We start from the raw sequence: 26,521 nt of genomic DNA, 5'->3' as shown, positions 1-26,521 counted from the left end.
CCTCGCGCCATGGCTGCGGACACTTCTTACAAGAACGAACTTCTGCCCCTCCTACTCAAAGCCTCCGTCCTGTCCTTCGGCTCCTTCACCTTGAAATCCGGACGGGTTTCGCCCTACTTTTTCACATCATCCCTACTTCACACCTCCGTCTTGCTTGGAGCCCTCGCCCGTGCATACGCATCAGTCCTTGCCGCTCCTCCATTCTCTCTACCACTAGGTACTGAAGAGGCGGGCGCCGACGCCGATGGGGCCTTATCCCCCCACTTCGACATCCTCTTCGGACCTGCGTACAAGGGCATTCCCCTGTCAGCCATAGTGACCCGCGAGCTGGAATTTCACGGCAAGGCTTTTCAAGGTGTGTCGTACTCGTTCAATCGAAAAGAAGCCAAAGACCATGGTGAAGGTGGCACAATCGTTGGTGCGCCTCTCAAGGATAAGAGAGTGGTTGTCATTGACGATGTAATGACTGCCGGCACCGCTCTTCGTGAGGCTGTCTCCATCATACAAGCGCAGGGCGGCAAAGTTGTGGGAGTTGTCCTGTTGCTCACCAGGCAAGAACGTGTAAGTGACGCGGAACCGAGAAGCGCCATGAAAGTGGCCGAAGATGAGCTAGGTATTCCTGTACGTGCAGTCTTGACCTTCGAGGACATCGTGGAAGCCATCCGAGATGGCAAGATCGCGGACGCGGGAGCCGAGCAGCTCGAACAAATGCGCATTTACCGCGAAAAATACGGTAGCAAGGACTGAGAGGATTGCACAAAGTGGACATTGTGTGAGCGGCTGGATTCTAGCACCAACGCAGCTCACGAGCTCTCGTTATCGAGGGCCATGAGCTCTGAGCACACGAATCCGGACCATCGAGCTGCTGAAAGCTGGGCACAAGCAGCTGCTCGACTGAATTGGTGCGAACCGCCCGTCCATGACTTTGTCGTGGCAGCCACAGGCTCTACCGAGCAAAGCCCACCAGGCAATCAGAGCAAGTGCTTGGGAGCAGCGTAACCGCCATGGCACTCTCCTCAACCACTTTTCGCGGGCTTTGAGGCATCGGCTGGTCCATTTATTGTAGAGATTCATAGAATCACGCCCACACCCTCGGTTGTGTCGCGACCAAAAGACGCTGTGTCGATCGCAGCAATTCCAGAAGCACTCTATAGGCTATCTTCTCTGTATCCAAGATATTGTTTGAAACAGCCGTCGGATACCCTACGTTCGCAACCGGGTCATGATAAAGGCTAGCGAGCAGGCTTGTGGGGCGGGCTCTTGCTCTTGCAGGTATCCACGTCAGCCGCGCCAATTCACTGCCTGGCCCCGTTTCCTGCTCACGTTCTTCTATGACACAGCTCCAAGTATAGCGGTTGCGGCCGAGTGCACTGGCGCACCCCTGCCGACGACCGGACACCACCTCAAGTATGGACGAGAGGCCTGTGTTCAATCCTGGTTCAGAACTCCAGCGTGGCGAATTCCTCCCTCCGCCTACTCCTCCACCCCTCCTGAGCCAAGCCGCCCTCCACACGCTAATCCGACAAGGCTGGATACCCCTTACCCTCCCGACTCACCTCAACACCCACACCGCTGCCCTCTTCAGCGAACTGAAAGCCTACTTTGCCCTGCCCACCGCTTCCAAGAGGAACATTTACCCTCCTAAGCCCGGCACCGAGTGGGGCCACTATGCCATCCCGTCCGAAAAGCAGTTTCTTACCCTCCGCTGCACCGTGCACCCGGACTCAACGTTGGAAAGTACAGCGGAGCAGGTGTGGCGTGACGCCGCGACACTGCTGCACCGGATCCTGTGCGATGTCGCGCGCGAGAGCGACCTGCCGTGCAGCGTGTGGGATGATATGCTGGACGGGACACTTTCGCTACCGAGTGACGAGGCAGACGTGTCTGGCACGCTGCTGAGGATGTTCGAGTACGAGCCCGAGGCAGGCTACGCGGGCGAGCACACAGACTTGGGACTCTTGACCTTGTGTGTCGGAACCAGACCCGGATTGGAGTGTCTGGATATGGAGGCTAGTGTCAAGCAGGGCATGGAGATCTGGGTAGAACCGGAAGGGCCGGTGGTGCTGGTGGGACAGACACTGAGGGGTCTAAGTGAAGGCGGAATCAATGCAGGGGTGCACAGGGTGAGGGCTACGAAGGAGGGTAGGCTGAGCGTGGTGTTTGCGTTGCGGCATGGATGGCGTAAGGAGGTAGATCTGGGGTGGTTCGGAGGAGAAGGCAAAGTGAAGCCAAGGGAACTATACGAAAGGTTAAAGGTGGGCGTGGTGAATGTGAACGCAACGACACGAGTGAGAGACAATCAGAGGGCAGAGTTGGAGAAGCTGAGGGCGAAGGAAGCGGCAGAGCAAGAGCAAATCCGCAAGGCAACCGTTGGTATGGGTTGATGATATCTGAGCTTGGCTTGATCAACGTTGCCTGGGCTGAGCCTGGTTCAGTAGTTCCACAGCACGCTTTGCCAATGCCTCCGAGTCTGGTGGAAAGCGGCCAGAGAGGTAATTGTAAGTAGCGTCCTCGACAATGAACCTGTTGCTGATCAGTGACTGGATGTGAACATCGCTGGCAAACGTACGGCGCTGAACCCAAGCTGCTCTTGAACTGCGACGGCTCACGCAGCTTCTTCGTTACAGCGGTTTGGACGCTATCGCTTCCTGCTCCATACGTTTTGTAGTAATCACCAAGGACAAGTCTCGTGGCATGAAAGACCGTCTGTTCCATGGCACCAGGCAGTCCTGTGGTGTCACACTCATGCAAGACGCTCTTACCATCGGCACGTGTGGCATTGGCCAGGACTTGGGTTCCGTGGCAGATCGCGGCAACCACCTTTGACGATGGTTTCTTCGCCGTCTCGAAATACTCGACGAGGACTTTCTGAGCTTCCGCAGAGTCCAAGAGCTGTCGAACGCTCCTTTCGTGGCCACCCGGAAGGAAGACGAGGTCAAAGTCCACGAGGCTGAAGCCTGGGGCTGTCCAGGAGAGCGGCTGCCTGAAAGCGGTGTCCTTTGAGAGGATTTCGTATGCGGCCTTGGCCGCCTGGTTCGCTCCCAACAGGGTCCCAGTCCAGCCTGTAAGCATCTTGCTATCGCAAGCAGGGGCTTTGCCCGCTTCCGTGGCAAAAGAGACCGTCAACCCAGCATCCCGAAAGACCCTCCAGGGTATCGCAGTTTCTGACAGCATGATGTCAGTAGCAAGTCTCTACACACAACTGCTACTCGTTCTCCGGCCATACCTGTAGGGTCATGACCGTAGTCTGACATCAGGAATATCGCCTTGGATGCCATTGTGGTCAATTCGTACTCAGGCAGCGTTCCTGAACAAACCACCAAACGAAAAGGCGGTTTGTTATATCATGTATTGGGTAGGTGGTCGTGGAATCACTAACCAGTAAGGCTGACGTCAGGGCGACGAGTCAACTGGAGTTCGAAACGAGTGCGCGACTTCGAGAGTCGCAGATCATACACAGTAAAGAAGAACTCACTGAGTTGGGGTCCCACTGCCCGCGACCATCAGCACAAGGCCTGTCAGGTTCAAGGTCCGGGACGTGTTTGCCGACCCTTATTCGTGAGCTCGTTCCCCGCTCACAGCTGAGACAAATTGAGCTCAGCCTTCATGGCCTCTGGTTGCCTGACTACCCAGGGACCCCTGTCGACTTGCACGCTACGGTTGCTCACAAGTGCTCGAAGCGGCATCTCCTTTCATTCCTGTCCCCCACGGTTTCGTGTCATATGCAGCCACTTTCACAGCCGGCCATGCATTTACGGACCGGGCTGAGTTGCTCTAGACATGTCTCGACCGCGGGCTTGCATTCTTTCACATGTCAACATGCATCTCCTCAGTCGAGCTGCGGGTTGCCGAACACATATTGGTATCCTGCAGACTGCGAAGGAATTCCCACAGCCTATCAAGCGGCCACAACGACTTCAGACCAGTAGCATGTGTAGCCCATAAATCTCAGGCCGATTGTGCCATTCTTGACCCTGGACACACCTCCTGCGGTCAATATGGCAGCCTTAGATGGTCCATCGACGTCGATGCCTGACGAAGTGCAGAATGGAGAAGCCTCTCCAGACAGCAGTGATGGAGTTCATAAAGTGTCCGAACGGGTACAGTCGTGGGCAGTTGGCACGACAGAACCCGGAGGCTTCACAAAGGCCCCATCCAAACTTCGACCACGAGACTATTCGAGCAGCCATAACACCTTCCCCCGGATCTCGAAGCCTGTGGAATTGTTGCGACACAAATACGACGTTGTGGTCATCGGTTCAGGCTATGGCGGTGGTGTGGCGGCTAGCAGAATGGCACGAGCCGGCCAGTCAGTCTGCGTGCTAGAGCGAGGCAAGGAAAGATGGCCAGGGGAGTATCCGGACAACTTGGCGGACGCTACTCCTGAAGTGAGCATCTCTGGCCTATTTGCTCCCAACAATCGCACTGGTCGTCACATCAGCATTGGTGACCCTACGAAGCTCTATCAACTTGTCGTTGGCGAGGGACAAAACGCCTTCGTTGCTTCCGGCCTGGGCGGCACAAGTCTTTTGAACGCAAATGTCTTTCTAGAGGCGGATGCTGGAACTATGTCTCTTCCCAAATGGCCCCAGGACTTGCAGGAAGAGGGCGCTCTTGATGAGTATTACGATCGAGCAAGAGAAATGCTGCAGCCAGAAGAATATCCGGAAGACTTCCCGCGACTGCGGAAACTTGACCTACTGGAGCGGCAAGCGCACGTCGTCAAGGAGGAGTTGGCTCTGGAGAAACAGCCCAGTGGACGACCCTTGGGGGAGCCAGAATTTCGTCGTGTCCCACAAACCACCAGGTTCGAGGATGGCCCAAATCACGCAGGTGTACAGATGCAAGCCAGCACATTGACAGGGATGGACTCTACGGGTGTCAATGACGGGAGCAAATCGAGCACACTGGTCACGTATCTTAGCGACGCTTGGAACTGGGGTGCCGAGATATTCTGCGAGTGCGAAGTCAGACACGTCAAAAAGCACCCAGACTCAAGGATAGGAGGGTACCTTGTCTGTTTTGCGTGGCATGGCAGTAAGCGGGCGTGCTTCCAAGACAACATATACCAGGACCTGATGTGGGTTCATGCCAAGGTTGTCTTCTTTGGGGCCGGAGCATTGGGCACCACAGAGATATTGCTCAGAAGCAAAAGCTTGGGACTGAAGATGAGCGGAAGAGTTGGCAAGAACATGAGTGGCAATGGGGACATTCTCGCGTTTGGCTACAACACGGATGAGGTATGTCATGTCGCCTTTTCGCTGTCGCAGACTTCTAACGGAATATTAGGAGGTCAATGGTCTGGGTAGACCATTTTCCGATCCTCTACACCCTGTCGGACCTACCATAACTGGCGTTATCGACTGCCGCCAACAAGCCAATCCACTTGATGGCTTCGTTATTGAGGAAGGGGCGATCGCTGCGCCTTTGGTGCCAGTGCTCCAGGCAATGTTAGAAGCAATGCCTGGCAAGGTCTTCCCAAGGACATACGGCCTTCTCGAAATGTTGAGACATTTTGCTTCGCGGCGGTTGAGCCGTGTATCCAAGTACGCGCCTTGGGGCGCCTTGCAAAGGATGCAGACGTATTTGATCATGTCCCACGATTCCAACCAAGCCATCATGACTCTTGAGAACGACAAACCAACTCTTCGCTGGCTTGGTGTCGGCAGGAGCGAACATGTCAAATTTCTCAACGATCTTCTAGCCTCGATTACGGGGAAGTTTGGAGGCACATACATCAATTCTCCATTCTACGCCAGCCTGGGCAAGCAAGAAATCACAGTCCATGCCATTGGTGGAGCATCTATGGCGGCCGATGGCACTGGTCAGACTGGTGCCACAGACTCGTTGGGGAGATTGTTCAAGGGGTCTGAGAAAGATAGCGGGGTCTACGAAGGTCTGGTTGTTGTAGATGGCGCGGTCGTGCCAACAGCGCTCGGCGTCAACCCCTTTGCGACGATCACAGCTCTTGCGGAGCGATCAGCTGCAGCTGCTGCACACCGAGCTGGACTCCACATCAACTACGCGGAGAAGAATGGCACGCTTGAGTTGTATGGGGCTCCAAAGCACACCTTTCGTATGGATGCTAGCCTCGAGCGTGCTCAGCGAACGATTCAAGACGCGACCGAGTCCTCGGCGCAAGGCATCGAGTTCACAGAAGTGATGTCCGGCTTCATGAACATCGGCGATGATATCGACGATTTCGATATCGCCTATGACTCTGCGTCCGCGGCAGGATCATCTGCCCAGTTCTTCTTATCTGTCCACGCCTGGAACACAGATCGTCTTGTGGCTGCTGAAGATCACCCCGCCATGCTCACTGGAACGTTCACGTGTGCTGGATTGCGTGGGTCGCCGTTCATGGTCCTTAGGGGAGACTTCGCCCTTTTTAGCACCGACCAGAGGACACCCGATACCACAAACCTGAAATATGAGTTCGACATGAGGTCTACGTTCGGCGACATCATCCATTTCAGCGGGTATAAGGTCGTGGACCCATCTATTGCTTTGCAGCCTTGGGCCACATGGAAGGCTACATCGACATTGCATTGCATGTTGGCCAGCGACGGAAAGGTGTTGGGGCGTGGAAAGCTCTGCATCAAGCCGCATGACTTTTTGTCTGAGCTCAAAACATTTACACCTGCCGGCCATGCTGTTTTGTCGAAGTTGGCGTCAACTGCTAAGTTCCTGACGTTCTTTACTGGCCAAGTGGCTTCGAAGTTCTTTGGTCCTCTAGGGGCCGAAGAATGGCCCAGGACCACCTCTCAAGGCTATGAGACGGACACGGCACCTCCACATAAGACTCGAAAGATTACATCTTCGGACGGCATTGTTTCGACGCTACAACACTGGCTACCAACAGCTCGCTACGAGCATGACGTTTCCCCACGGGTCTTGTTCATTCCTGGCGCTAGCGTTGATCATCAAATCTTCGCCTTGCCAACTATCGAAACGAATGCAGTGGAGTACTTTCAATCCCAAGGATTTGAAGTCTTCTGTGTCACTCACCGTGTTGGCAAAACACCCAACGCTATCCGAGACTTTACCACGTTCGACGCCAGGTTTGACATCCAAGCCGCCTTCACAGAGATTCATAAGTTACATGGGTCTGACGATCCGATTTATGTGATCGCACATTGTGCTGGGTCCGTGGCTTTGTCTGCGGGTCTTCTTGATGGCACCATCCCCGCTAGATGGCTCCGTGGATTGACTGCCTCTCAAGTGTTCTTCAACCCCATATTTGGTAGTGTCAATTGGCTCAAAGCGTCGCTTCCGATGCCATTGACCAAGCTGTATCGTGTCGCTGCTGGGAAGTGGTTCTCATGTATCTCTTCCCAACACGACACTCTCGTTCAACGTCTTATCAACCAATTTGTGAAGCTATATCCAGTGGGCTCTGCACGAGAGCTATGCAACTCGGTTGTTTGCCATCGATCGGAATTGGTCTTCGGCCGGTGAGTCAACCTTGCATCATCTTCGTCTCAGCATTGACATAGGTTTAGGCTCTGGTCCCATAAGAAGCTGAATGCAGCTACGCATGCCAATTTGTCCAAGTTTCTTGGGGGCACCAGCATGCACAGTCTTGAGCACTTGATGCATATGGGGACTCACGGATTTGTTACCAATAACTACAACGAATCTCTGGTCACTTCCCGCAACATCGACCGTCTTAAGGATTTGCCAATTCTCTTCATATCGGGATCAGAGAATGTGGTCTACTCGCCAGAGACCACTGACAAGTCCTTCACTACCCTGATTAACCATTTCCAGCAAGAGGGCTACGAACGTGAGGTGATTCAAGGCTACGGGCATCTTGATTGCTGGATGAGTCCGGACGCGGTCAACGATGTCTATCCCTTGGTCCGCGATCATGCTGTTAGATGTATGACTGCAGCGAATTGAGGTACAGCTGTTCCCAACGGCCATAGCAAGTGGATATGAGGTGAAAATGATCTTGGCATAGAGGCCTTTTGATGCGTTTTGATTTCTTACCATGGTCGGTAGCTCTTCGCTGAGTTCATATTCCTGCTGTGGTATCCAAATCGGAAACTCGATGGCCGGAAAGTACAACCTACCGCAATTCCCTACAAGTTGACGCACATGTCTTTACAGCTCCCCTGTGTGCACCATCCACTTGGGCTGGGCTAGACTGGGCTTGGCTGGCTTGAGCTGAGCTGAGCTGAGCTGGACAAACATGGCTTGCATTGTGCGACCCCCACATACAAGTCGACAAATCGAGCCTTGACATTTCTCACGGACGCGCCTGCCTCCTGTATTGCCATCGTTCAACAGGCAGATACGCGTTCCAACTTCCGGGGAATGCTTTCCCAACGTAGCCGCAGCTGAATCATCAGGCTCAGTACAAGAATGGGTATCTTTCCTAGGCCTCGTGTTGCCCCTGCGCACGGGGCTGAAACAATGACGGTCACCCCGATCAGGCTCGACATGCACATACCCATAGCATGACAGGTCCCCGTATTCGTGATAGTGTGGCTGGGTACGCCTAAGGCAGGCAATTCGACCCATGCAAACGTACCCGTACCTGCGCCCGAGTTAGCCTTATGGTCGCCCGCCAGGCATGCTCGATCACAGTCCACTCGTACATCACCATTCTCGGACATGTGCTCTGTTCATCGCGAGCTTCACATATATTAAGGGAGACTGGAGTGTGTTCTGCAGTGGTCAACATCGGTTGATCTATAGGCTTAACGCAGACGCTTCCAAGAGACCGATTGCAGCGTGGTAGGCGAAGACTCAAGAACTCATCTCACAAAGAAAGCGCCACAGTTCCTCATTGCTTCTTGTCATCATTGGGACAAACATGATTGGGAAGCCTCTTCCATACACTACCAACCCGGTAGCCCTCCTTTTGACGGACATATGGCTCTTCTTCCATCTTTCGTTCGACATCAAGAGTCTCAGCCTTCTGAGCATTGTCTGGCCGCTCATTCCAAACAACCCCAATTTCGATGAACTCGCTCCGACACCAAAAAATGCTTGGGCACTGGCGGTCCACATTGTCCTGGTATTCTCCCAGTTGGCATATCTGGGGTTTGCACTTCTAGCGCCGTTTTGTGGCACACCGACGATCATGTATCTCGGCGTGCTTATTGCTGGTGTTATGATCAACAAGTTCGTCTGCGACGCTAGTCTTAACGGTCCCCACGGACAGACGCTCTATGCTGGAGAGCAGTTTTCTGAGTACATGCGACTTCCACGGAAGCGAGTGGACCAGACCGACAAGCTCAAGCTGCTCGAATCCAGAGACCCGAAGCATTCTGGTGAAAGATGGGTATTCATCAATGGTGTGGCAGCAGGCTCGCACTGGACACAAGCCAACCTCAATCGGATCGCGAGAACCTTTCAGCGCCCTGTTCTTGGTATCCACAACGCGACGTACGGCATCGTGTTTGATGTATTGGAGTGCGTGATCCAACGCACCTTTGGATATCCCACACTCGACATCCGCACTGCATACGCAAAGGTCTCAGAACTTCTTGGCCAGGCAGATGTTGACAAGTTAGTGTTCATCGCCCACAGCCAGGGGTCGATTGAGGCTGGGATGGTCTTGGATTGGCTCTTTGCGACGGTTCCGCAAAAAGACATTCAGAAGCTTGAAGTGTATACTTTCGGCAACGCTGCGAACCATTGGAATTGTCCCGAACTTGAAAATGGTCAGCGCGTTATCGAACATGTTGAGCACTACGCAAACGACAAGGACTGGGTTGCAAGATTTGGCGCACTATATTTCCGTGGTGTTGGACAGCAACAGAGCCATATACATCCATTCAGTTACGTTCAGCCCACAAGGAATGGTCAATCGAAGGCTAAAAACGCTGTTAACGGCTCCAACATGTCGTCGACGACCGAGAACCCACCTGATGTGCTCACGAACCGATTCGTTGGCAAGCTGTTCCTCAGGAAGGCTTCTGGACATCAATTCAACCAACACTACATGGCCAACATGTTCACCATGGACAAGCAAGACAGGCTTGTTCTTGATGGCAATGAGTTTATGAATGAAGTGGTTGATCATTACAACTTCCAAGACTGTCAGTGCACCTCCACCAGAATGGTCAATGGAGATGATATCGCGACCAAGGCACAGCTTGTGGAACCGGTGAAGCAGATCAAGGACGAGAGCCGACTATGGCAGTATCGGAATGGGGGTGTTCCGTCCGCATGAAAAACCCCGAGGAGTATCACATTCAGGAATGGTTAAGGATCAAGGCCCAGGAGCTGCGGGTACTTTTATTGGTGGTGGCAAGGCTTTCCGCTTTGACATAGTTCTATATCCTTTGAGGGCTTACGTCAGACGGTGATGAACTCCAGAAGATGTCCTGGGCTTGATGCAGGTGTGAAGGGCCATGTTACCAGTGCTATCACATAAATGACAACTAGAGCGTGTCTAACCGATATGCGAGCTCACGTAGGCGCAGCAAGCCTAGGTCCTGTACCAGGGCATCGAGGTAGAGCGCTGGCTTGTTCCTTAACACGAACACATCAGCTTATGTCACAAGTGCCACTGCGTTGCCTTGCTAGCCAATTAGGAACGCTTCGCAAGCTGTCCTTATGCGAATGTTGCGAAGCCTAGGAGAGGATTCGGTGGGTCGATGACTGATCAGGCATCCGACTCCACACCCAGAATGACCGGTATATCAATGGCCTGGGCATGCTTACTAGGCCGATGTGCATACTTGTAGGCAACCATGGCGACTACAACGGCAACACTAACGGAAACCAAGACCGTGGATACAACGGTCAACTACGATATACTAGGACCAGATGAGCTGTACAGAATCGGTAGAAGACTATCGCTCTTTGGCCGCGTTGATGCAGTCACTGACTTGTACGCACTCTAGGCACCGCATCTCTCTATCGCAACCGCCCGTTCGACGTCAAGGCCGTCCAGGTGCATGATATCCGCGGCCGTGAACCGGAGTTCAGCCTCGCCAAACAGGGTTTCGAGCTGCATAAGCACAACTTGACCTTCAAAGACTTCAACGAAGACGACAGAGTCAAGTCGGTATGGTGGCAGGAAGCCGGTGACTTTCTCAAGTCCAAGTACTTCATCCTCCCCTTCCCTGAGGTTTCTGCATTCCGGTGTGTTGATCTGACCATTCCTGCTCTTTAGACTCCACGCCACCAAGGTTGTGCCGTTTTCCCATATCATCCGCAAACAGAGCTACGAGGCCGCCGAGGCCGCTGCGATGGGCGGGCCGGACGACAAACCCCTTTCAACACTGCATCCCGCGCGCTTCGTGCATATCGACCAAGCCCCCGAGGGTGCTCCGATTCTCGGACAGGATATCTTTCAGGACGCATGGCCCACCCTTTCCAGCACGCGTTGGGGCATTGTGAATGTGTGGAAGCCTATCTCGCCCGTGATCCGTAAAGACCCCCTCGGAATGGTGGATCGCACGACCGTGGCGTGGGAGGATCTCGTACCGAAGAAGGTGGGCTATCCGCAGGCACGGACCGGCGCCGCCCAAATAGCGTCCGACAAGGTCGTGCATCGAGTGTGCTTTCTCAAACATAACAAGGCGCATAACTGGCATTACGTGAGTGAGATGAGGCCGGACGAGGTGTTGTTTCTGCGCATCTATGACTCGAACACGCCCGAGGGTGAGAGTACGGGAACGCCGCACTCAAGCTTTGTACATCAGGAAATGGAAGGAGAGCCATTGAGGGAGAGCATTGAGACGAGATTCTTTGGTGAGTGTTCAGTAATTCTCTACCTGCAAGTTTCCTGATGAGCCACGCAGCTTTGCTGACGAGATGTGCCAGTCTTTTGGGAGGACCAGCCGGTGAGGTAGACGAAAGAAGATGCAGGCCGAAAGCAAAGACCCGAAGTGCCGAGCTCACAGGCCCGCTACTGGCGGCCGCATGTAGACCGAGCAGATAGTGAATTCTGCCTCGCATGGGACCATGCTTTCGTGTATGTGACGGAGGTGTTGTACTGAGACGTGCCGAGGATGGGTAAATTGTGGGATTTGTAGCTCCTGGCAAACCTTTCTATCAAAGGCTTGTCACATTCACGATGGGACATAATGCTGATCGCGCCATAAATGGGGCCATTATGTCGTCACATTGTGTGGTTGATTCCAAACTTGCTCAGCACTGTCTGTACTACTGACTTTGAGCATGCTAAGTCCAACTACTGGCTCAATCAATAGTCGAAGCAGCGGAAGCCCATCCAACTGGTGGCAGAAAAGCTAATGAGCCATCAAAGGTGCAAAGGCATTTGAACTCGCTAGGCATCGCTGGGAAGGACAATTGTGTCCTGGAGTGAGCGCATGGACAGGAGGGAGGTTCACGCCAAGATTCTGCCTGAACCCGCAGCTAGCGCGGCTAAACTTGCCTCTCCAGCCGCGGGCGAGAGAGCGACGTCCAGTTCGATTCCAAACTTTTTGTCCGGGCGCGAGTGTTTGTTTCGGCATTCCGTTATTCTCGGTGGGCACCAAATCAAACCGTTGTCTCTTCCGTGCTGCTGACATCTTGTACACAAACGGCATGGCGTCTTCCAGGTCGCCATCGAGGGGCCGCTCGCGCACGCGATCACACACCCCAACATCGGTCAAACGTGCACCCTCGCCCGCTCGTGTACGCTCACTATCACCCCGCAAAGAACCGTCTCCACATCCCATGTCCCGCTCGAGATCCTTGTCCAGGACTCCGCCCGTCAGAGAATCGCGCAATGGTCATGGAAGAGAACGAGCCTACACACGCAGTATGTCGAGAAGCCGGAGTCCAAGCCGAGGCGACAGGCGCTCCTATCGCGAACGCAGCTACACCAGAAGTCCGAGCCGTGGTCGTCATGTACAGAGCTCGAAGATCGTGGTTGAGAAGCTCACCAGGAACGTCACCGAGGCGCATCTTCGAGAGATTTTTGGGTCCTATGGACGCATAGAATCAATCGACTTGCCTCTGAACAAACAATGTAAGTGGTTGGCACGTACGGCGAGCAAAATTAACAAGACATAGTCATGACAAACCGTGGTACCGCGTACATCTTGTATGATCACCCGTCAGGCTCCGAGTCTGCCATTGCCCACATGCACGAAGCTCAGCTTGATGGTGCAGCCATTGCTGTCAGCATTGTGCTGCCCCGACGAGCCTTCTCGAGATCGCCTCCACCGGCTAGAGGGGGCCGCGGCCCTGCGCCAATGCGAAACGGCCCACCAAGAGGTCCTCCTCCTGGTCGTTACAGAAGTCCTCCGCCTCGGAGAGGAGGCTATGGCGGCAACCGACGCGAACAAGACGACTACTATGCACCACGCTCACGGTATTCAAGATCGCCCAGCCCGCCTCGAAGACGAAGACAGTCGTACTCCTATTCCCGCTCGCCCTCGAGATCCCCATCTAGACGACGAGGACCGCCGGCCAGAAGCTCGCCTCGACGACGGCGGCGGTCACCAAGTTATAGCAGCTACAGCAGCCGCAGTCGTAGCCGCAGTCGAAGCCGGAGTGGGTCTCCGCCCAGGTCGCGTCATGGTGGGAGGAGATGACTACAGCCATTCGATACGGCTTATCCGGAGATCTTGGTGGTGATCGACGTTGTTAAGTCATGTATTAACAGGCAGACTTCCAAGGATATACTAAGGCGATCGGACGTGAGCACTGAGGTCGGCAAAGCGCAATGTCACAAGCTTCCGGACAGCGATTGGGAATAACGAGTTGTCATTGCCACAAAGATATTCGGCGACGGCTAAGTAGTCGCCCCTTGCGATCTTCGAAGAAGATGAGCCGCCCGGCCGGGTCTAGGACCGAAGGAGCCGGTTGCCCACGGGCACTGCAGCATCCATTGACCGAGGCCTCCTTTCCGATCCACAGCCATTGAATATGCGACGTGGCCTATCGACGCAAGGCCGCCACTGCCGCTCCCACACCTGCTATGGCGACGCCAGCTGCCTTGGTTGCTCCTGCAATGACTGCTACCCCGTAGCCGCCCATAGCAGCACTAGTCAGGTGAGCAAGCCCACTTCCTGCGACGACGTTGCCGATCCCGGATTGAACACCAGCAGCAATAGTTCCTGAAGAAGTCAATAGTTGTCACCCTGCAGTGCAGTTGGTGGCAAGAACTCACCGGCTCCTACACCCGTGGTACCAAATCCAAACCAACCAAGTACGGGCAAAGCAAACATCATCGGTGCTGTAAAGATGGTCAAGCCTGCACTTATGAGTGCTAGGGCGCAGATGAAAAGAGGTATTGTCGGCGGGAAGTTCCTATTCGAACTGTTGGCACGGGCAGAGACGCATAGGCCCAAGGTCAGATACTTCACTCTGCTTCTATCGGATAACTTGGGTGCGTGATTGAGAGGTTTAGCAAACTTCGAGGGCACGGTTTAGAGTGGCAGATGGACGAAATGAAACAAGTTCAAGAGCACAAGAATTCTCCTATTCTTTCTCAGGCAGCACAAATGTTCCGCATGAGGTGACTTGCTTGATAGCAAACATGTGCCCGACGTTGACACAACAGCCACCGTTCCGTGACCCAGAAGTGACACGCCATCAATCCACACAGTGGAGTGAGCCTTGGAAAGCTCTAGATCAGGGTTTCTCTCGTGTTCTCCATACCGCCGGGTTGTGCTACAGATGCGGCAAATGAAGTATTGAGAGCAGACGCTTTCGGAGACTCAGTTTTGAGAAGACAGTTCCTTACATATCAGGCTTGGCAAACCCGCCGATCATTTGCCAACGGTGGAGCGTTCGCCCGGAGTGACCTCTAAATGCTGAGGGTACGAGATATTGGTTCAGATACTAAACCTGTGGACGCCGCTCAGTTTCTTGCATGCGCCCTCCGTTTGAGCGATCGTCTACTGGCGACTGCGTCATGCTCAGATAGGTCCTTCATTTGGCACTTGCCCCTCAGCCCCCGCTCGCCTCTCTGGCCTCCAGCCATCTCCTAAGCGCCGCGCACTCGAGTAGACGCTGACCCTTTGGTCTCTACGCCCTTCATGGCGACCCCGGGGACCGACGAAGACCATGATATGGACGAGCAAAGTGACGTGGAAGATGACAACAGAGTCGACAATCACAACGAGAATGATCACGCGAACGGGCAACAAGATGTTGCCGACGAATCTAGCACTCCCACCGACTATAGCTTGTACTCTATCCACCCACGTCTGCAGGTATTACGACAGCAGTTGCATGATCTCGACCATCCGATAGAGCTCCCAAAAGCGGATTTCGAAGCGATCATGCCCTACATGGACAATGTCTGGAGAAAACTCAAGTCCTCGGAACAATCTGAGGCCTCCCAGAATATAGATCTGTACTGGTGTAAGCTTCGCAAGCATCCAGGCGCAAAACCGCATGTTCCCAGACCCACGCCAGAAGGTAAACAGGCACGGAAGAGAAAGATGAAAGAAGAGAAAGCATGTACCATGGCTATGAAGGTCGTCCACAGCTTCGGACCTGTCGACAAGGTGACCATCCGGAAAGCAGTCGAGGGAGAACGTCACGCACATGACCTCGACTTTATGGACTTGCAGAAGCGTAATTCAGGCATTATGGACACTGCGAGAAAAGAAGCCACCAGAGGCTTCCAGCCCGCGTCTATCTGGTGGAAGATGCAACAAGAGCCGGAGAAATTGGAGGCTGCTGGTGGGAAGTTCATGAAGATCTCAGACGTACGGAATGTGCAGTACCCGTGGCGGCAAGAAAACCCAGATGTGATTCTCAAGGCGCATACTGGTTACAACAGCGCGCGAACCGGTCCTAAGCCTGGCCAAAGTCAGAAAGCGAAGTCGAGCCCAGCGCAGGCTCCTACTCAGCCAATACCCCAGACTCTCGAGCATCCACAGTCCTCCCATGGCCAGCCTCCACAAACACAACATCTTCTACATCCGGCTCAGCCGCCGCCGCCGCCGCCTCCGCCACCGCCTCCTGCGGATGTCCTTCACTTTCCTCCAGAGCTACGCGGCTTCCTCACGCCATACCTACCAAACCCTAATGCTAGCTCCGATATCATTCGACCACATGTAACACTCACGTGGGCTTCTAGCCTGGATGGCCGTATTGCGAGCAGCCCCGGGTATCGGACGACATTGTCGGGGCCGGACACGAAAGCAATGACGCACTATTTGCGTAGCGCACATGACGCTATTCTCGTTGGTGTACGGACTGCAATTGCGGACGATCCTAGTCTGAACTGTCGACTGTCCGGTGCTGGTGGCTTTGGTGGTCCTCGGGGTAGATGGCAGCCCAGGCCGATCATCATTGATCCAACTGGCAGGTTGATCATTAGGCCTGAGATGAAGATGCTGCAAGTAGCTGTTCTAGGGAGAGCAAAGCCGCCGTGGATTGTGGTGGGTCCAAATGCAAACCTGCATCCAGTAGCAGTTCAAACTCTCAAAGCACATGGAGGCGAGTATCTGATGATCAATGAAGTGGACCATCACGGAAGGTTCAGATGGGATGGCATCTTCCGAGTGATGTTAAAGGAGAACATCAGGAGTGTCATGATCGAAGGCGGTGGCCTGGTACTTTCCGAATTGCTCAGCCAACGATATGCCCAGAGTATTGACTCTGTCATTATGACTATGACGCCAACTTTCCTAGGAAGCAGAGGTGTACAGGTCACGCCGGAGACCGAATTCGACAACAAGCAGGCTATTTTGCAGAACAGGTTGAAATACATCACTTGGCAACCGCTGGGCCCTTCTGGCGACGCTGTCATGTGTGGACGAATCGAGCATCCGTCAGGACAAAGCAACGGCATCTTGCAAGGGATTTTGGAAATCGCGAACGCCGACGGCAGCAACGAGCAGCACCAGCAACCACAGCCACCGCCACCGCCACCAAACCCCCAACATCACTCACCAGGTCAACATCGTTCTCCTTACCCACCTCAGACTCATCCCCAAGGGCCTCTTCCGCAACAGCCTCAAGCGCCTCCGAATCACCCACCGCAGAGTCATCTTCCACAGCCGTACCCGCCGCAACAACACGCGTATCATCCTCCACAACCGTCGCAGCCCCATCCACATCCTCCTAGGCCTCAGACACCTTCACATATTCCTTCACGACGATAGCCAGGAACAAGATTGCCTGCTATGGCTAGCAGTATTTTTTGCGCTGGCCGCAAGATCTTGTTCATTTTGGCGTGCCGCCGACCATTCGAATCTCTTAGATGGAAAACCCCTAGAACCGCTGAGATGCGCGCTGCCGAACTGAGACGTCAGCGTCAAGCCTAGACGCACCGCATGAATCAGAGCAAGGTAATAGGAGATAAGGATCGCGCTTCTCATAGAGGTATACCTGCCACTGAGTGATCAGCACACGGTTCGGCACTACTTCGATAGATTTTTGTTTTCCATTTGATACCCAAAGCGTTGGTGTTGGGGTTTGGCAATGATTTTCAGGCGGAAAATGGTTTCATATTACAAAAGCAAAAGAATGTTTCATCTTTAGAGAGGGCCACGACTGAGTAGGAGGTATCTTCAGCTTGTGTCGCTAGGTAGAGCCATTCGGAATCAGATTCTGCCAAACGGGGGCAGGCAGACGGACGTTTCTGCGCTTGGTCCCGTGCTGCCTCGTACGTACCAAGGCTGTGTGTGTCATTGACGAATTCGAGGGCGCAGATCCCGAGAATATCCACATGCTGGTCTTTTAGTTTGCTACGAGACAGACAGCTCTGGCATCTCTACTGTATCTCGAGCTGCGGAGGCGTGAGCCAGCTGCACAGATCAGCCAGCGGAGCAACGCGGAGTTGAGAAGCGCGAATAGATTTGTGTTGTGTTGTGTATGTATACCGTATTGACCGCGACGATTCCGAACCGCACAAGACATAGCAAAAATCAGAACGAGAGTGTCCTGCTTCTTCCATTTCCCGCTTCCCGTTTCCCGTCTCTCTTCCCGTCGTCACCGACCATGCTCCGGCCGTTCCGCCATCCGCCCCCAGAGCGAGGCCCGCTTGGGAGCCATGGGATCCACACTCAGGCAGTAGAAGCTTGGGATGACTGCCCCCTCTTTGCCACCGAGCACATCCCCAGTTCTCACCGCGTATGATCTGCCACACATGAATTCTGCCTGCACCGGATTTCCGTCTCTTCACGACTCCGCCCACCGGCATATGTCCCCCTTCGATTCAGTGTTTATTCGCCGAATCGCAAAGCGCTCCCGTGTGTGAATCCCTCCAGGATACCCACAAGCGTGCCAACGGCCAAGACGGAGAGGAAGCTCTTATTCTGGATGATCTTTGCGGCTTCGTCCTTCGCATCCTCCGCCTCGGCCTTGTAATCGACCCGGCCCTCCTTGACGTCCTTGGCGGCAGATTTGGCGGCTTCCACGTCGGACTCGGGCGTCGTGGAGGAGTAGGTGTAGCGGTGGAAAAGGTACTGCGGAGAGGTTTAATGGGAAACCCAAGAGCGAGGAAAGAAAAGAAGCGGGTGGAAGTGAGCGTTTCAAGTGAGACTTACGTAGGTGAGGGGACCCAGAAGCTCAATTGGCGCGAGCATGTCGGAGGAGTAGAGCAGCAGAGGGAACGAGGAGAGGACAGCGGTGGAGGCAAGATTCCTGTGTGGTCGTTTAGCGATTTTCGTGGTAAGGTTTCAAGCAAGCATACTTTGGGTTTGTCAAAACACTCCAGATGCTATCTTTATCGGTGCTTGTAGACTGGCTTTGCCCCTTGTTCTGGTAATCCGCGAGCACCTCGAGGGCGAAACCAGCGGTGTAGATGCCGACAGCCGTGCTCTGCAGGATGGGGTGGTAGCCGCTCATGACAGCGCCTTGGTGGCGGAAGGGTGCGGTGAATGGGAGAGCGACGATGGTGGCAACGACGGCTTCCGGCAGGTAGTAAGTGAAAAGGGCTTTGTTCCAGAAACCTTCTTCTTGCTTCACGGTGGAGTACTTGGGGTCGTCGGTCGAGGACCCAGCACGCTGGTACCACGAATACTCTGCGCTTGCGACGCGGTAGCCGGCCCAAAGGGTGACTCCGCCCAGAAGGAGGCGCTCGGGACGGGATTGCATCCCAAGAACTTGTCCGACCTATGCGGGAGGGTCAGATTCTGGTCGGAAATGGGAACTGCAGCCAGCCACCACAGCAGTTGGCTCGGAGTGCTTACGGGAAGTCCCATGTGCCAGACTCGCCGAAAGACAGCGCTCCACCAGAGATTGAAGATGTGATATGCTGGTCGAACTGTCCAGGAGTCAATACCCAACTACACACTTCGCGCGCAGGTCCCGTTGCACATACAAACATCCTTGGTTACCAGCGCATTTGTGGATCTGCCCAAGCCATAATTGAGGACAGCGAGTGCCGAAGAGTACCCTTCAACAGTCAGAGCTGACTATCATGGTCCTCATAAATATTCACCTAGTGTTGGGAGTAGGGTGTCCTTGAAGATGCCCACATCTATGTTGACCAGCTATTAGCAGTGCCCGGATCGACGGGAATGGTGCGACTGTGACCGCTGCAGGACACAGTTGACATTGAAGAGGTATTCGCACCAAATAGATGAGAGGCTAACGGCTCGTGAACGTGCAAGGTCGCGCCGGTCGGAGTGTACGCCTGGCAGTATCGGTCAGTCTGGAACTACGTCATGGCGGTAGCATGAAGGGCAGAAAGGGCAGAACGGCGTTATAGGCGTGGCAGGTTTGGGAAGTCGACAGACGAAGAGTCATATGCCCTCTCCGAACGCTCTCCGAGCTGAAAGAGATACTTGAAGCGCAATCTGAAGCGGTGACGGCTTCAAAGGGGCTGGGCTGGGTGTAGTGGTGTTGACGAGTATAGATGAAACCCCACAAGACGAGGCGTAGGCCCGATAGCTGGCAGTGGGCCGCAAGGGAAAACGTACCATTTTTGAGCGTCGCTGGACAACCGATGCAATGTTGGTGATGATAGGAAACAGCTGCTCTATAACGACGAACTAAGAATCATGAGTCCTTGAAGGGAGGCAGACCACTGCTGCCACTGTCCAGCATATCCGCCAGATGCGGGGAAGCTCAAAGAGGTTAAATCGACTGGAGCCAGGCTTGCGACAGCGAAAAGAGTGTCATTCTAAACAGAAATATCGTGCTTGGTGGTCAGACAGACATTGGTTTGCCAATTAGAGCATGAGACATGCCGTTTTTACAAACCATTATCCCAATAAATGAAGGTCGACTGACAGGATATTCATTTTCATCCAGGAACCTGCTTTGCCAGCGATGCGACCAATCCGAGCTGCTGATTAGAACACCATGCCCTTCGATTCGAAACATGTGCTTTGTTCACAGCTCATCCAAAGATAGCACCAACGTGCAGGCTGCGACAGAGTTGCTGCAGGAGAGGCGAGCTGCGGGTATGCGAAGCTGTCCAGGGTCTGACCCGACATTTGTGTGTTTCTTTGGCCATGCGAAAATGCATGCATTTTCGTGTTTTTGACACATCAGCCACTCGTGATTGTCGTTAATGCAGCTTAGGATGTTATAACGAAGATGTTGAGGCCTCGACCGCAGCTTGCTCAGCAGCTTACCCGCCTTTTGCACTGATCGGGGAAACAGTCCCTAACCCCCGACTCGGCCAGCTCCCCCACGGCTGCGTCATTGGAGGGGTATGCCACAACTTTTGCAGAAAACCGCGTTCCACGTCGCGCAGCAGACCTGTCTGATATATGGAGCCTCGTGCTGGGCGTGGGTTGTGATCTCTGCTTGGTGGGACTGCTTCGGTCGCGCTTTCCTTCGTAGCATTGGTCCCTGCATATCGTCAACAAATTTGTGACGAAGCTCAGAATCTGTGTCGTCTGCCCGCCAAACCCCAGACTTGAACATTTTCCTGCCAGCGTTTTCTTACACACTTCCATATCTGCCCCCTTTGTATTCCATCACCGACCATGGCTGTACCGTTCCGGACTGGGCCCAGCGGCCTCCAAGTCCCATCCCGCAAGAACAGCGGCATGGACCCACGAAACACCATTAACCCTACGCAAGCCCACTACATTGGTGAGCCAGCCCCGAACGAGATCGAGCAGCAACAAGTCTGACAATCTTGCTCAGGAATTGACGTTGGAACTGGCAGTGCCAGAGCCTGCATCATCAACGAAATTGGTGACATTGTTGGCCTGGCATCGGAAAATATTGGGCTTTGGCAACCTCAAACTGGTTACTACGAACAGTCCACAACCGATATCTGGCGGTGCATCTGCGACTCTGTGAAGCGTGCAGTAGCCCAGCACAACATCGACACCAGTACCATCAAAGGTATTGGTTTTGATGCCACCTGCTCGCTCGCCGTTTTCACTCACGATACCGACGAGCCTGTGTCTGTAACTGGTCCTACCTTTACCGAGTCTGGAAACGACCACAACGTTGTGTTGTGGCTCGACCACAGACCCGTTGAGGAGACAAAGAAGATCAACGCTACCAAACATAATCTTCTTCGCTACGTTGGTGGCACCATGAGCATAGAGATGGAAATACCAAAAGTGCTCTGGCTCAAGAACAACATGCCCAAGGAATTGTTCGATCGCTGCAAATTCTACGACTTGACAGATGCTCTGGAGCATTTGGCTACTGGCAACGAAAAGCGCAGTTTCTGCTCTGTTGTGTGCAAGCAGGGCTACGTTCCCGTCGGCGTCGACGGCTCTGTCAAGGGTTGGCAGGAAGATTTCCTCAAAGAGATCGGACTCGAGGACCTAGCTGAAGACAACTTCAAGCGTATGGGCGGAGTCAATGGAGTAGTACAGCCTTCCCATCCTCACTTTCGTCAGCACACTAACATGCTCTAGAACGGCGAGTACTTGTCCGCAGGCGAGCTGGCCGGCCATCTTTGCGAGAAAGCCGCAGCCGAACTTGGTTTACCAGCAGGCATCGCTGTTGGCAGCGGCGTGATCGATGCCTATGCTGGCTGGATCGGTACGGTCGGCGCCAAGATTACTGCTACCGAAGACCACCTAGACACTGAAGTACCCAGGAACGACCAGTCTCAGGCCTTCAGCCGCCTCGCAGCAGTTGCAGGTACCTCTACCTGTCACCTCGTCATGTCGCCTGAACCTGTCTTCGTGCCCGGCGTCTGGGGCCCTTATCGCGATTCCATTATTCCCAACTTTTGGATGGCCGAGGGTGGCCAATCAGCCACAGGCGAACTCCTCAAGCACGTTCTTGAAACCCATCCGGCCTACCACACTGCCATGTCCGGTGCCGAATCATACAATACCAATATCTATGACTTCCTGAACGAACATCTTCGCGACATGAAAGCCGCTCGAGGCGACCGCAGTATCGCCCATCTCGGAAAGCACTTCTTTCTGTACGGTGACCTCTTTGGCAACCGCTCGCCAATCGCCGACCCCACGATGTCCGGCTCCGTTGTTGGTCTCTCAAGCGACAAGAGTCTCGATGGCCTGGCACTTTATTACTACGGCACTATGGAATTCATCGCTTTGCAGACTCTGCAGATTGTCACCACGATGAATAAAGCAGGACATAACATCAACTCTATTTTCATGTCTGGCTCGCAATGCCAAAATGACATCCTCATGTCCCTCATCGCCACTGCCTGCGACATGCCCGTGCTCATTCCACGCTATGTGCATGCGGCAGTATGCCATGGAGCGGCCATGCTGGGTGCAAAGGCTGCATCGGCAGACAATACCGGCAAGACCGAAGATTTGTGGAGCATTATGGACCGGATGAGCAAGCCCGGAAAGATGGTTAAGCCTACGGGAACTAAAGGCGTGAAGGCGCTGTTGGACGTCAAGTACAAAGTATTCCTGGAGATGTGCGAGCGACAACGTGTATTCCGGAGCATGGTGGATGAGGTGGCGGACAAGGAGTAGGCGCATCCATGTTTACTAGACCAACAGTGTCGACTTGCATAGCTTAAGGTTGAGGTGCTATACTTGAAATCTTGGCAACAGGTGTGCATGGATGGTGAAAAGTTGATAGACTCGGTCAGGGAAGCATGGGTATTTTGGTCTGAAATGAGGTGAACCATTCAAAGTAATAACACATAATGGCTTTACCCCGTTGGGTTGTCTCTGGTATAGTTTGGCCCCGTTACCGTGCACTTGCTACGAGCCGTGGCTGACGGGAGAATGCCAGGGCCAGCGCAAGGTGGCGGGGCCACATCTACCAAATCATTACCTCCTCATGTTGGCTCTGGCTCTGGAAGTTGGCATCTCCCAACATTCTCGATTTTCTGGAGCCTGGTCCTCTTTCCGTTCCCACAAACGCCAACCTTTTCGCATCGGTGTTGTTACAGGTCCATGATGATCATCAGTCGTGACTCGTCCGAAACTTAGCCATCCGCCGTCCTCCTCTTTCTCTCAATCGTAAAATTCCTCGCTCCATTCTCTCTCCATGCGGTCGTCGAGTGGCTCGGGCCACCAGCTCATCACGTTCCATCCAGTAGTAGTTTCCTTTGGCTTCCGCACCGCCTTCTGGTTCGACTGCCTTCGCGCCTTGGCCTGCTGGTCTAGCTCTGCCAGCTCCGCGAGATCGCGGAGGTGGTGGCTGCCAGTTACGTGTCGGAGGGCGCCGCCTCCGAGGAAGCCTTCCGAGCAGGTTTCGAAGTCGGTAGCAGGCTTGGGAGGAGCCATGAACGTGTCGGAGACGTCGGAGGCGGTGGAGTGCTTGCGCTCCATGAGTGGTGCGTGAGCTTCAGTGGGGAGGTGTGGTGCGGCGGCGAAGGAGACGTGTTGAGGTTGGAGATGTGTTTGGGGTTTGAGAATCGACTTGGGTTCTGCTGTGGGCGAGGGCGGAGCGGAGTGGTGCTCGTCCTTGGCGTCGCAGGTGAGAGGCACAAAGGCCATGGGATGGTTGAGGAAGAGGTAGGGCTCGACGTCCGCAGTGTTGTCGACGGCGAAGAGAGGGAGTTCTTGCTGTTTGTTGGCCATGCCAATATGATTGTGTTGGAGGTGGGTTTAATTGCTTGGAGTGGTGCTTGTTAGATGATTTGTTGTTTGGTGAGGTACGTGGTGTGGTATACTGCCACGAGGGCATATATATGCCGACCATGAATAGGCGAGACAAGCCTGAGGCATTGCAATCGCAAAATTCTCGAACGGTGACTCAGGCTGTCATGCGATATGTAGCATGACTGCTCACGACGAAAATGTATCGGGGATTGTAAGAGGCTGCGGGACATTTCGTGAGGCTGAGAAGCACACGGAGCTCGCCGCCTGGGTGGCGTGAGAGGTGGTGTTTTCGATCAGTCCACTGTACATTTGCTGTAACTTACGTCAAGAGATGTAGTCTTGATAGTTTGAATCATACAGGGGTGCGTGCTCGAAACAAGTGGCGCTCTGTGTATGGGTGATTGACGTTATCACTTGTGCTGGTATGGTAGGAGAAATCGAATACCTCCCCTTCCGCCCCGACCAAGTGGTGGAAAGCTTAAGCGCATCCCCGCGTCTCTCGCATAGGCGGTAGGCTGAATGTCGACTGTAGGCACACGTACCGCAACGGGGGAAAATCGAAGTCTGCGCGTAGCTTTGGACATATTGGAGCGGCAGTCCTAGATCTGGTGGATTGGTATATTATTCGTACCGATCGGCCGCATGCTGCGAGAAATAGGTCTTCATACGTATGCAACAATTTCTAGTTGATGTGCACCCCAATGCTACCAGCTTTCCAGTGATCGCGCTGAACGTTACAGAACTGGTCGAAGGCAGGCTAAGGGTCTTGGGGAGGTGTCTCACATTTATATCAACTGTGCTGCATCAGAGTTAGCATTGGAGACGATGTTTGCTCAACTCCGACATACCTAGAACGATGCAAGCCCAGGCATAAAGTTGCACCCACAGATCGTGAGTCGTACCTTATGGAAGCGGAGAACTGTGTTGAGTGTTTCTCGTGGAAGCGGCCGCTGAAGCGGGGATTGGAGTATTTGTCGGAGACTGGTTGCATATACCGTACCTCCTCTCCTAAATCCACTCCTAGTCTACACTGTTATCAATCTTCTGGTCTGTGAGAGATCCAGCATGTCGTTCATCAGCCGAGCTACGGCCATAGATGCCGACGAGAATGTCAAGCAGCTCTATAACGACTGGGCCAAGACTTACGACCAGGACATGGCCGACGAGTCGCAGGACTATGTCGCTCCGGCACTGGCAGCGCAAGCCGTGCTGACAACTCTCAACACCAAGACAATCGGCAGTAACATATCCATACTGGATGCTGGTTGCGGGACAGGCCTTGTCGGCGCGCACCTTGCAAAACTTGGTGCTGCATTAATCGATGGTATCGACCTCAGTCCAGGCATGCTTCAAGTTGCTCGAGCGACGGGCGTGTACCGCTCGCTAGAGGTTACAGACCTGTCCAAGGCAATCCCGATATCCGATGAGACTTACGATGTTGTGACGTGTGTGGGAACGTTGACGCAAGGCCATGTCGGTCCTGAGGTGCTGACAGAATTCGTCAGAATCACCAAAAAGGGAGGTATCATCATTGCCACCGTCCGAGAAACGGTATGGAAGGAGCAGGGTTTTGACAACGAGGTCCATCAGCTCGTGTCGGGTGGAGAGGCGCAGCTGTTAGGCGCTGAATTGGAGGATTATAGACGAGGAGCTGCGGCAAAGGCCTATATAGTCCGACTAAAGAAAGCATCATAGTAATCGCAAAGCACTGATGAGAGAGGTGGAGGTTCGCAGAACTGAGACTATAGAGTGTATAAAAACAAGTGTAAGAAGAATTTCCCTCGCAATCGGCCACAGGCTGTGTAGAACAGGCCTTCCCGTCCGCTCAGGCAACTTAAACCACAGGCCGATCAGTTAGTAGTTGAGTGGGTGACCATCAGCGAATCCTGGTTGTCGATTGTTTTTGGCTTTTTGCGACCTTATACAACCAGATTCCTCTGTACTCTGGAAGAGGTTTCACCGTTTTTTGTCTACTCGTGATCAGTTCCGTGAAACACTTTGTTTTCGCCCAACACGCAGGTTGACATTGAGCCGGCTGGAGATGCTGTCCAACTGGGCGAGCTTAACAGCTCTTCTTGAGGGCTGCATCCACATTTTTAGCCCTGGTCGACGTTGTTGAATCTCTGCCTTATCCTTTACTCCTAATGTCAGGGTATCAGAAAGCATGATGAACCCTCCGGGTTGTAAATCACTGGAGGATACGGGTACGTGTGCCTTCCGATGTTATAGCCGGGCGGTAGCGAAGTCGAAACAAGAGTAGTCTCGGATCATGCCTGACCGATTGTTTGCCCCTTTCCCCAGCTGAATCGCTATTGCAGGGAAGAGGTATATATATACTTGGAGCTGTATGAACGCCGGTGTGGTCACTATCCAAAGCCCCCAGGTCCACCATCACGGCAGTTTCCGCAAGAATTACTCAATTCAGACAGACCAGGAGACGTCAGACAGACTTTAAGGGTTTGGGACCCAGCAGTCAGCCTGACTCAACAGTCCAATGAGAGGACTTCCCATGATGTAAAAGCCTCCGCAGGCCGCTCTTATAAGCCACTTCGTGAATGAGGGCATCTCAACCTGGAGAGGCACAGCCTGGGTCCTCACCGCCAAGCATCTTCCCCCGGGACCATATTTGACTCGACAGCACCAAGGACCTCGTTTCTCAGGATCGGATTTTGGCTCCG

At 53.8% G+C, this 26,521-nt stretch overlaps 12 protein-coding genes and 1 non-coding gene across 13 annotated transcripts; 10 read left to right on the top strand and 3 right to left on the bottom strand.

The window, feature by feature from the left end:
• Nucleotides 1-9: 9 nt before the first annotated feature.
• Nucleotides 10-747, top strand: HMPREF1541_01151 (orotate phosphoribosyltransferase; the record flags this gene model as incomplete). Its single annotated transcript, XM_008713451.1, has 1 exon — nt 10-747. One exon carries the CDS (start codon nt 10-12, stop codon nt 745-747), a length of 738 nt encoding a protein of 245 aa, XP_008711673.1.
• Nucleotides 748-1,409: 662 nt separating this feature from the next.
• Nucleotides 1,410-2,384, top strand: HMPREF1541_01150 (uncharacterized protein; the record flags this gene model as incomplete). The annotated part of the gene is made up of 1 exon (XM_008713450.1): nt 1,410-2,384. The coding sequence occupies one exon, from the start codon at nt 1,410-1,412 to the stop codon at nt 2,382-2,384; it is 975 nt and encodes a 324-aa protein (XP_008711672.1).
• Nucleotides 2,385-2,405: 21 nt separating this feature from the next.
• Nucleotides 2,406-3,278, bottom strand: HMPREF1541_01149 (uncharacterized protein; the record flags this gene model as incomplete). Its single annotated transcript, XM_008713449.1, has 3 exons — nt 2,406-2,523; nt 2,570-3,164; nt 3,227-3,278. 3 exons carry the CDS (start codon nt 3,276-3,278, stop codon nt 2,406-2,408), a joined length of 765 nt encoding a protein of 254 aa, XP_008711671.1.
• A 720-nt stretch (nt 3,279-3,998) lies between these two features.
• HMPREF1541_01148 (uncharacterized protein) lies at nt 3,999-7,902 on the top strand (the record flags this gene model as incomplete). Its single annotated transcript, XM_008713448.1, has 3 exons — nt 3,999-5,240; nt 5,290-7,454; nt 7,503-7,902. The coding sequence occupies 3 exons, from the start codon at nt 3,999-4,001 to the stop codon at nt 7,900-7,902; spliced, it is 3,807 nt and encodes a 1,268-aa protein (XP_008711670.1).
• A 919-nt stretch (nt 7,903-8,821) lies between these two features.
• HMPREF1541_01147 (uncharacterized protein) lies at nt 8,822-10,186 on the top strand (the record flags this gene model as incomplete). The annotated part of the gene is made up of 1 exon (XM_008713447.1): nt 8,822-10,186. The coding sequence occupies one exon, from the start codon at nt 8,822-8,824 to the stop codon at nt 10,184-10,186; it is 1,365 nt and encodes a 454-aa protein (XP_008711669.1).
• Nucleotides 10,187-10,709: 523 nt separating this feature from the next.
• HMPREF1541_01146 (uncharacterized protein) lies at nt 10,710-11,753 on the top strand (the record flags this gene model as incomplete). Its single annotated transcript, XM_008713446.1, has 3 exons — nt 10,710-10,803; nt 10,863-11,064; nt 11,135-11,753. The coding sequence occupies 3 exons, from the start codon at nt 10,710-10,712 to the stop codon at nt 11,751-11,753; spliced, it is 915 nt and encodes a 304-aa protein (XP_008711668.1).
• Nucleotides 11,754-12,732: 979 nt separating this feature from the next.
• HMPREF1541_01145 (uncharacterized protein) lies at nt 12,733-13,551 on the top strand (the record flags this gene model as incomplete). Its single annotated transcript, XM_008713445.1, has 3 exons — nt 12,733-12,940; nt 12,985-13,015; nt 13,071-13,551. The coding sequence occupies 3 exons, from the start codon at nt 12,733-12,735 to the stop codon at nt 13,549-13,551; spliced, it is 720 nt and encodes a 239-aa protein (XP_008711667.1).
• Nucleotides 13,552-14,957: 1,406 nt separating this feature from the next.
• HMPREF1541_01144 (uncharacterized protein) lies at nt 14,958-17,039 on the top strand (the record flags this gene model as incomplete). The annotated part of the gene is made up of 1 exon (XM_008713444.1): nt 14,958-17,039. The coding sequence occupies one exon, from the start codon at nt 14,958-14,960 to the stop codon at nt 17,037-17,039; it is 2,082 nt and encodes a 693-aa protein (XP_008711666.1).
• Nucleotides 17,040-18,101: 1,062 nt separating this feature from the next.
• HMPREF1541_01143 (uncharacterized protein) lies at nt 18,102-18,975 on the bottom strand (the record flags this gene model as incomplete). Its single annotated transcript, XM_008713443.1, has 3 exons — nt 18,102-18,344; nt 18,426-18,522; nt 18,572-18,975. The coding sequence occupies 3 exons, from the start codon at nt 18,973-18,975 to the stop codon at nt 18,102-18,104; spliced, it is 744 nt and encodes a 247-aa protein (XP_008711665.1).
• A 1,844-nt stretch (nt 18,976-20,819) lies between these two features.
• On the top strand, nt 20,820-22,763 carry HMPREF1541_01142 (uncharacterized protein; the record flags this gene model as incomplete). The annotated part of the gene is made up of 3 exons (XM_008713442.1): nt 20,820-20,928; nt 20,983-21,665; nt 21,714-22,763. 3 exons carry the CDS (start codon nt 20,820-20,822, stop codon nt 22,761-22,763), a joined length of 1,842 nt encoding a protein of 613 aa, XP_008711664.1.
• A 489-nt stretch (nt 22,764-23,252) lies between these two features.
• HMPREF1541_01141 (uncharacterized protein) lies at nt 23,253-23,822 on the bottom strand (the record flags this gene model as incomplete). The annotated part of the gene is made up of 1 exon (XM_008713441.1): nt 23,253-23,822. One exon carries the CDS (start codon nt 23,820-23,822, stop codon nt 23,253-23,255), a length of 570 nt encoding a protein of 189 aa, XP_008711663.1.
• Nucleotides 23,823-24,908: 1,086 nt separating this feature from the next.
• On the top strand, nt 24,909-25,538 carry HMPREF1541_01140 (uncharacterized protein; the record flags this gene model as incomplete). Its single annotated transcript, XM_008713440.1, has 1 exon — nt 24,909-25,538. One exon carries the CDS (start codon nt 24,909-24,911, stop codon nt 25,536-25,538), a length of 630 nt encoding a protein of 209 aa, XP_008711662.1.
• A 92-nt stretch (nt 25,539-25,630) lies between these two features.
• On the top strand, nt 25,631-25,745 carry HMPREF1541_01139. The gene has a single exon (XR_573429.1). It is a non-coding gene; the product is annotated as a 5S ribosomal RNA (ribosomal RNA).
• Nucleotides 25,746-26,521: the final 776 nt, after the last annotated feature.

The sequence above is a fragment of the Cyphellophora europaea genome, assembly GCF_000365145.1.
Source record: "Cyphellophora europaea CBS 101466 unplaced genomic scaffold supercont1.1, whole genome shotgun sequence".
Lineage (NCBI taxonomy): Eukaryota > Fungi > Ascomycota > Eurotiomycetes > Chaetothyriales > Cyphellophoraceae > Cyphellophora > Cyphellophora europaea.
The sequence above is the reverse complement of the archived record's forward strand: the minus strand, read 5'-3'. Positions and strand labels throughout refer to the sequence as shown.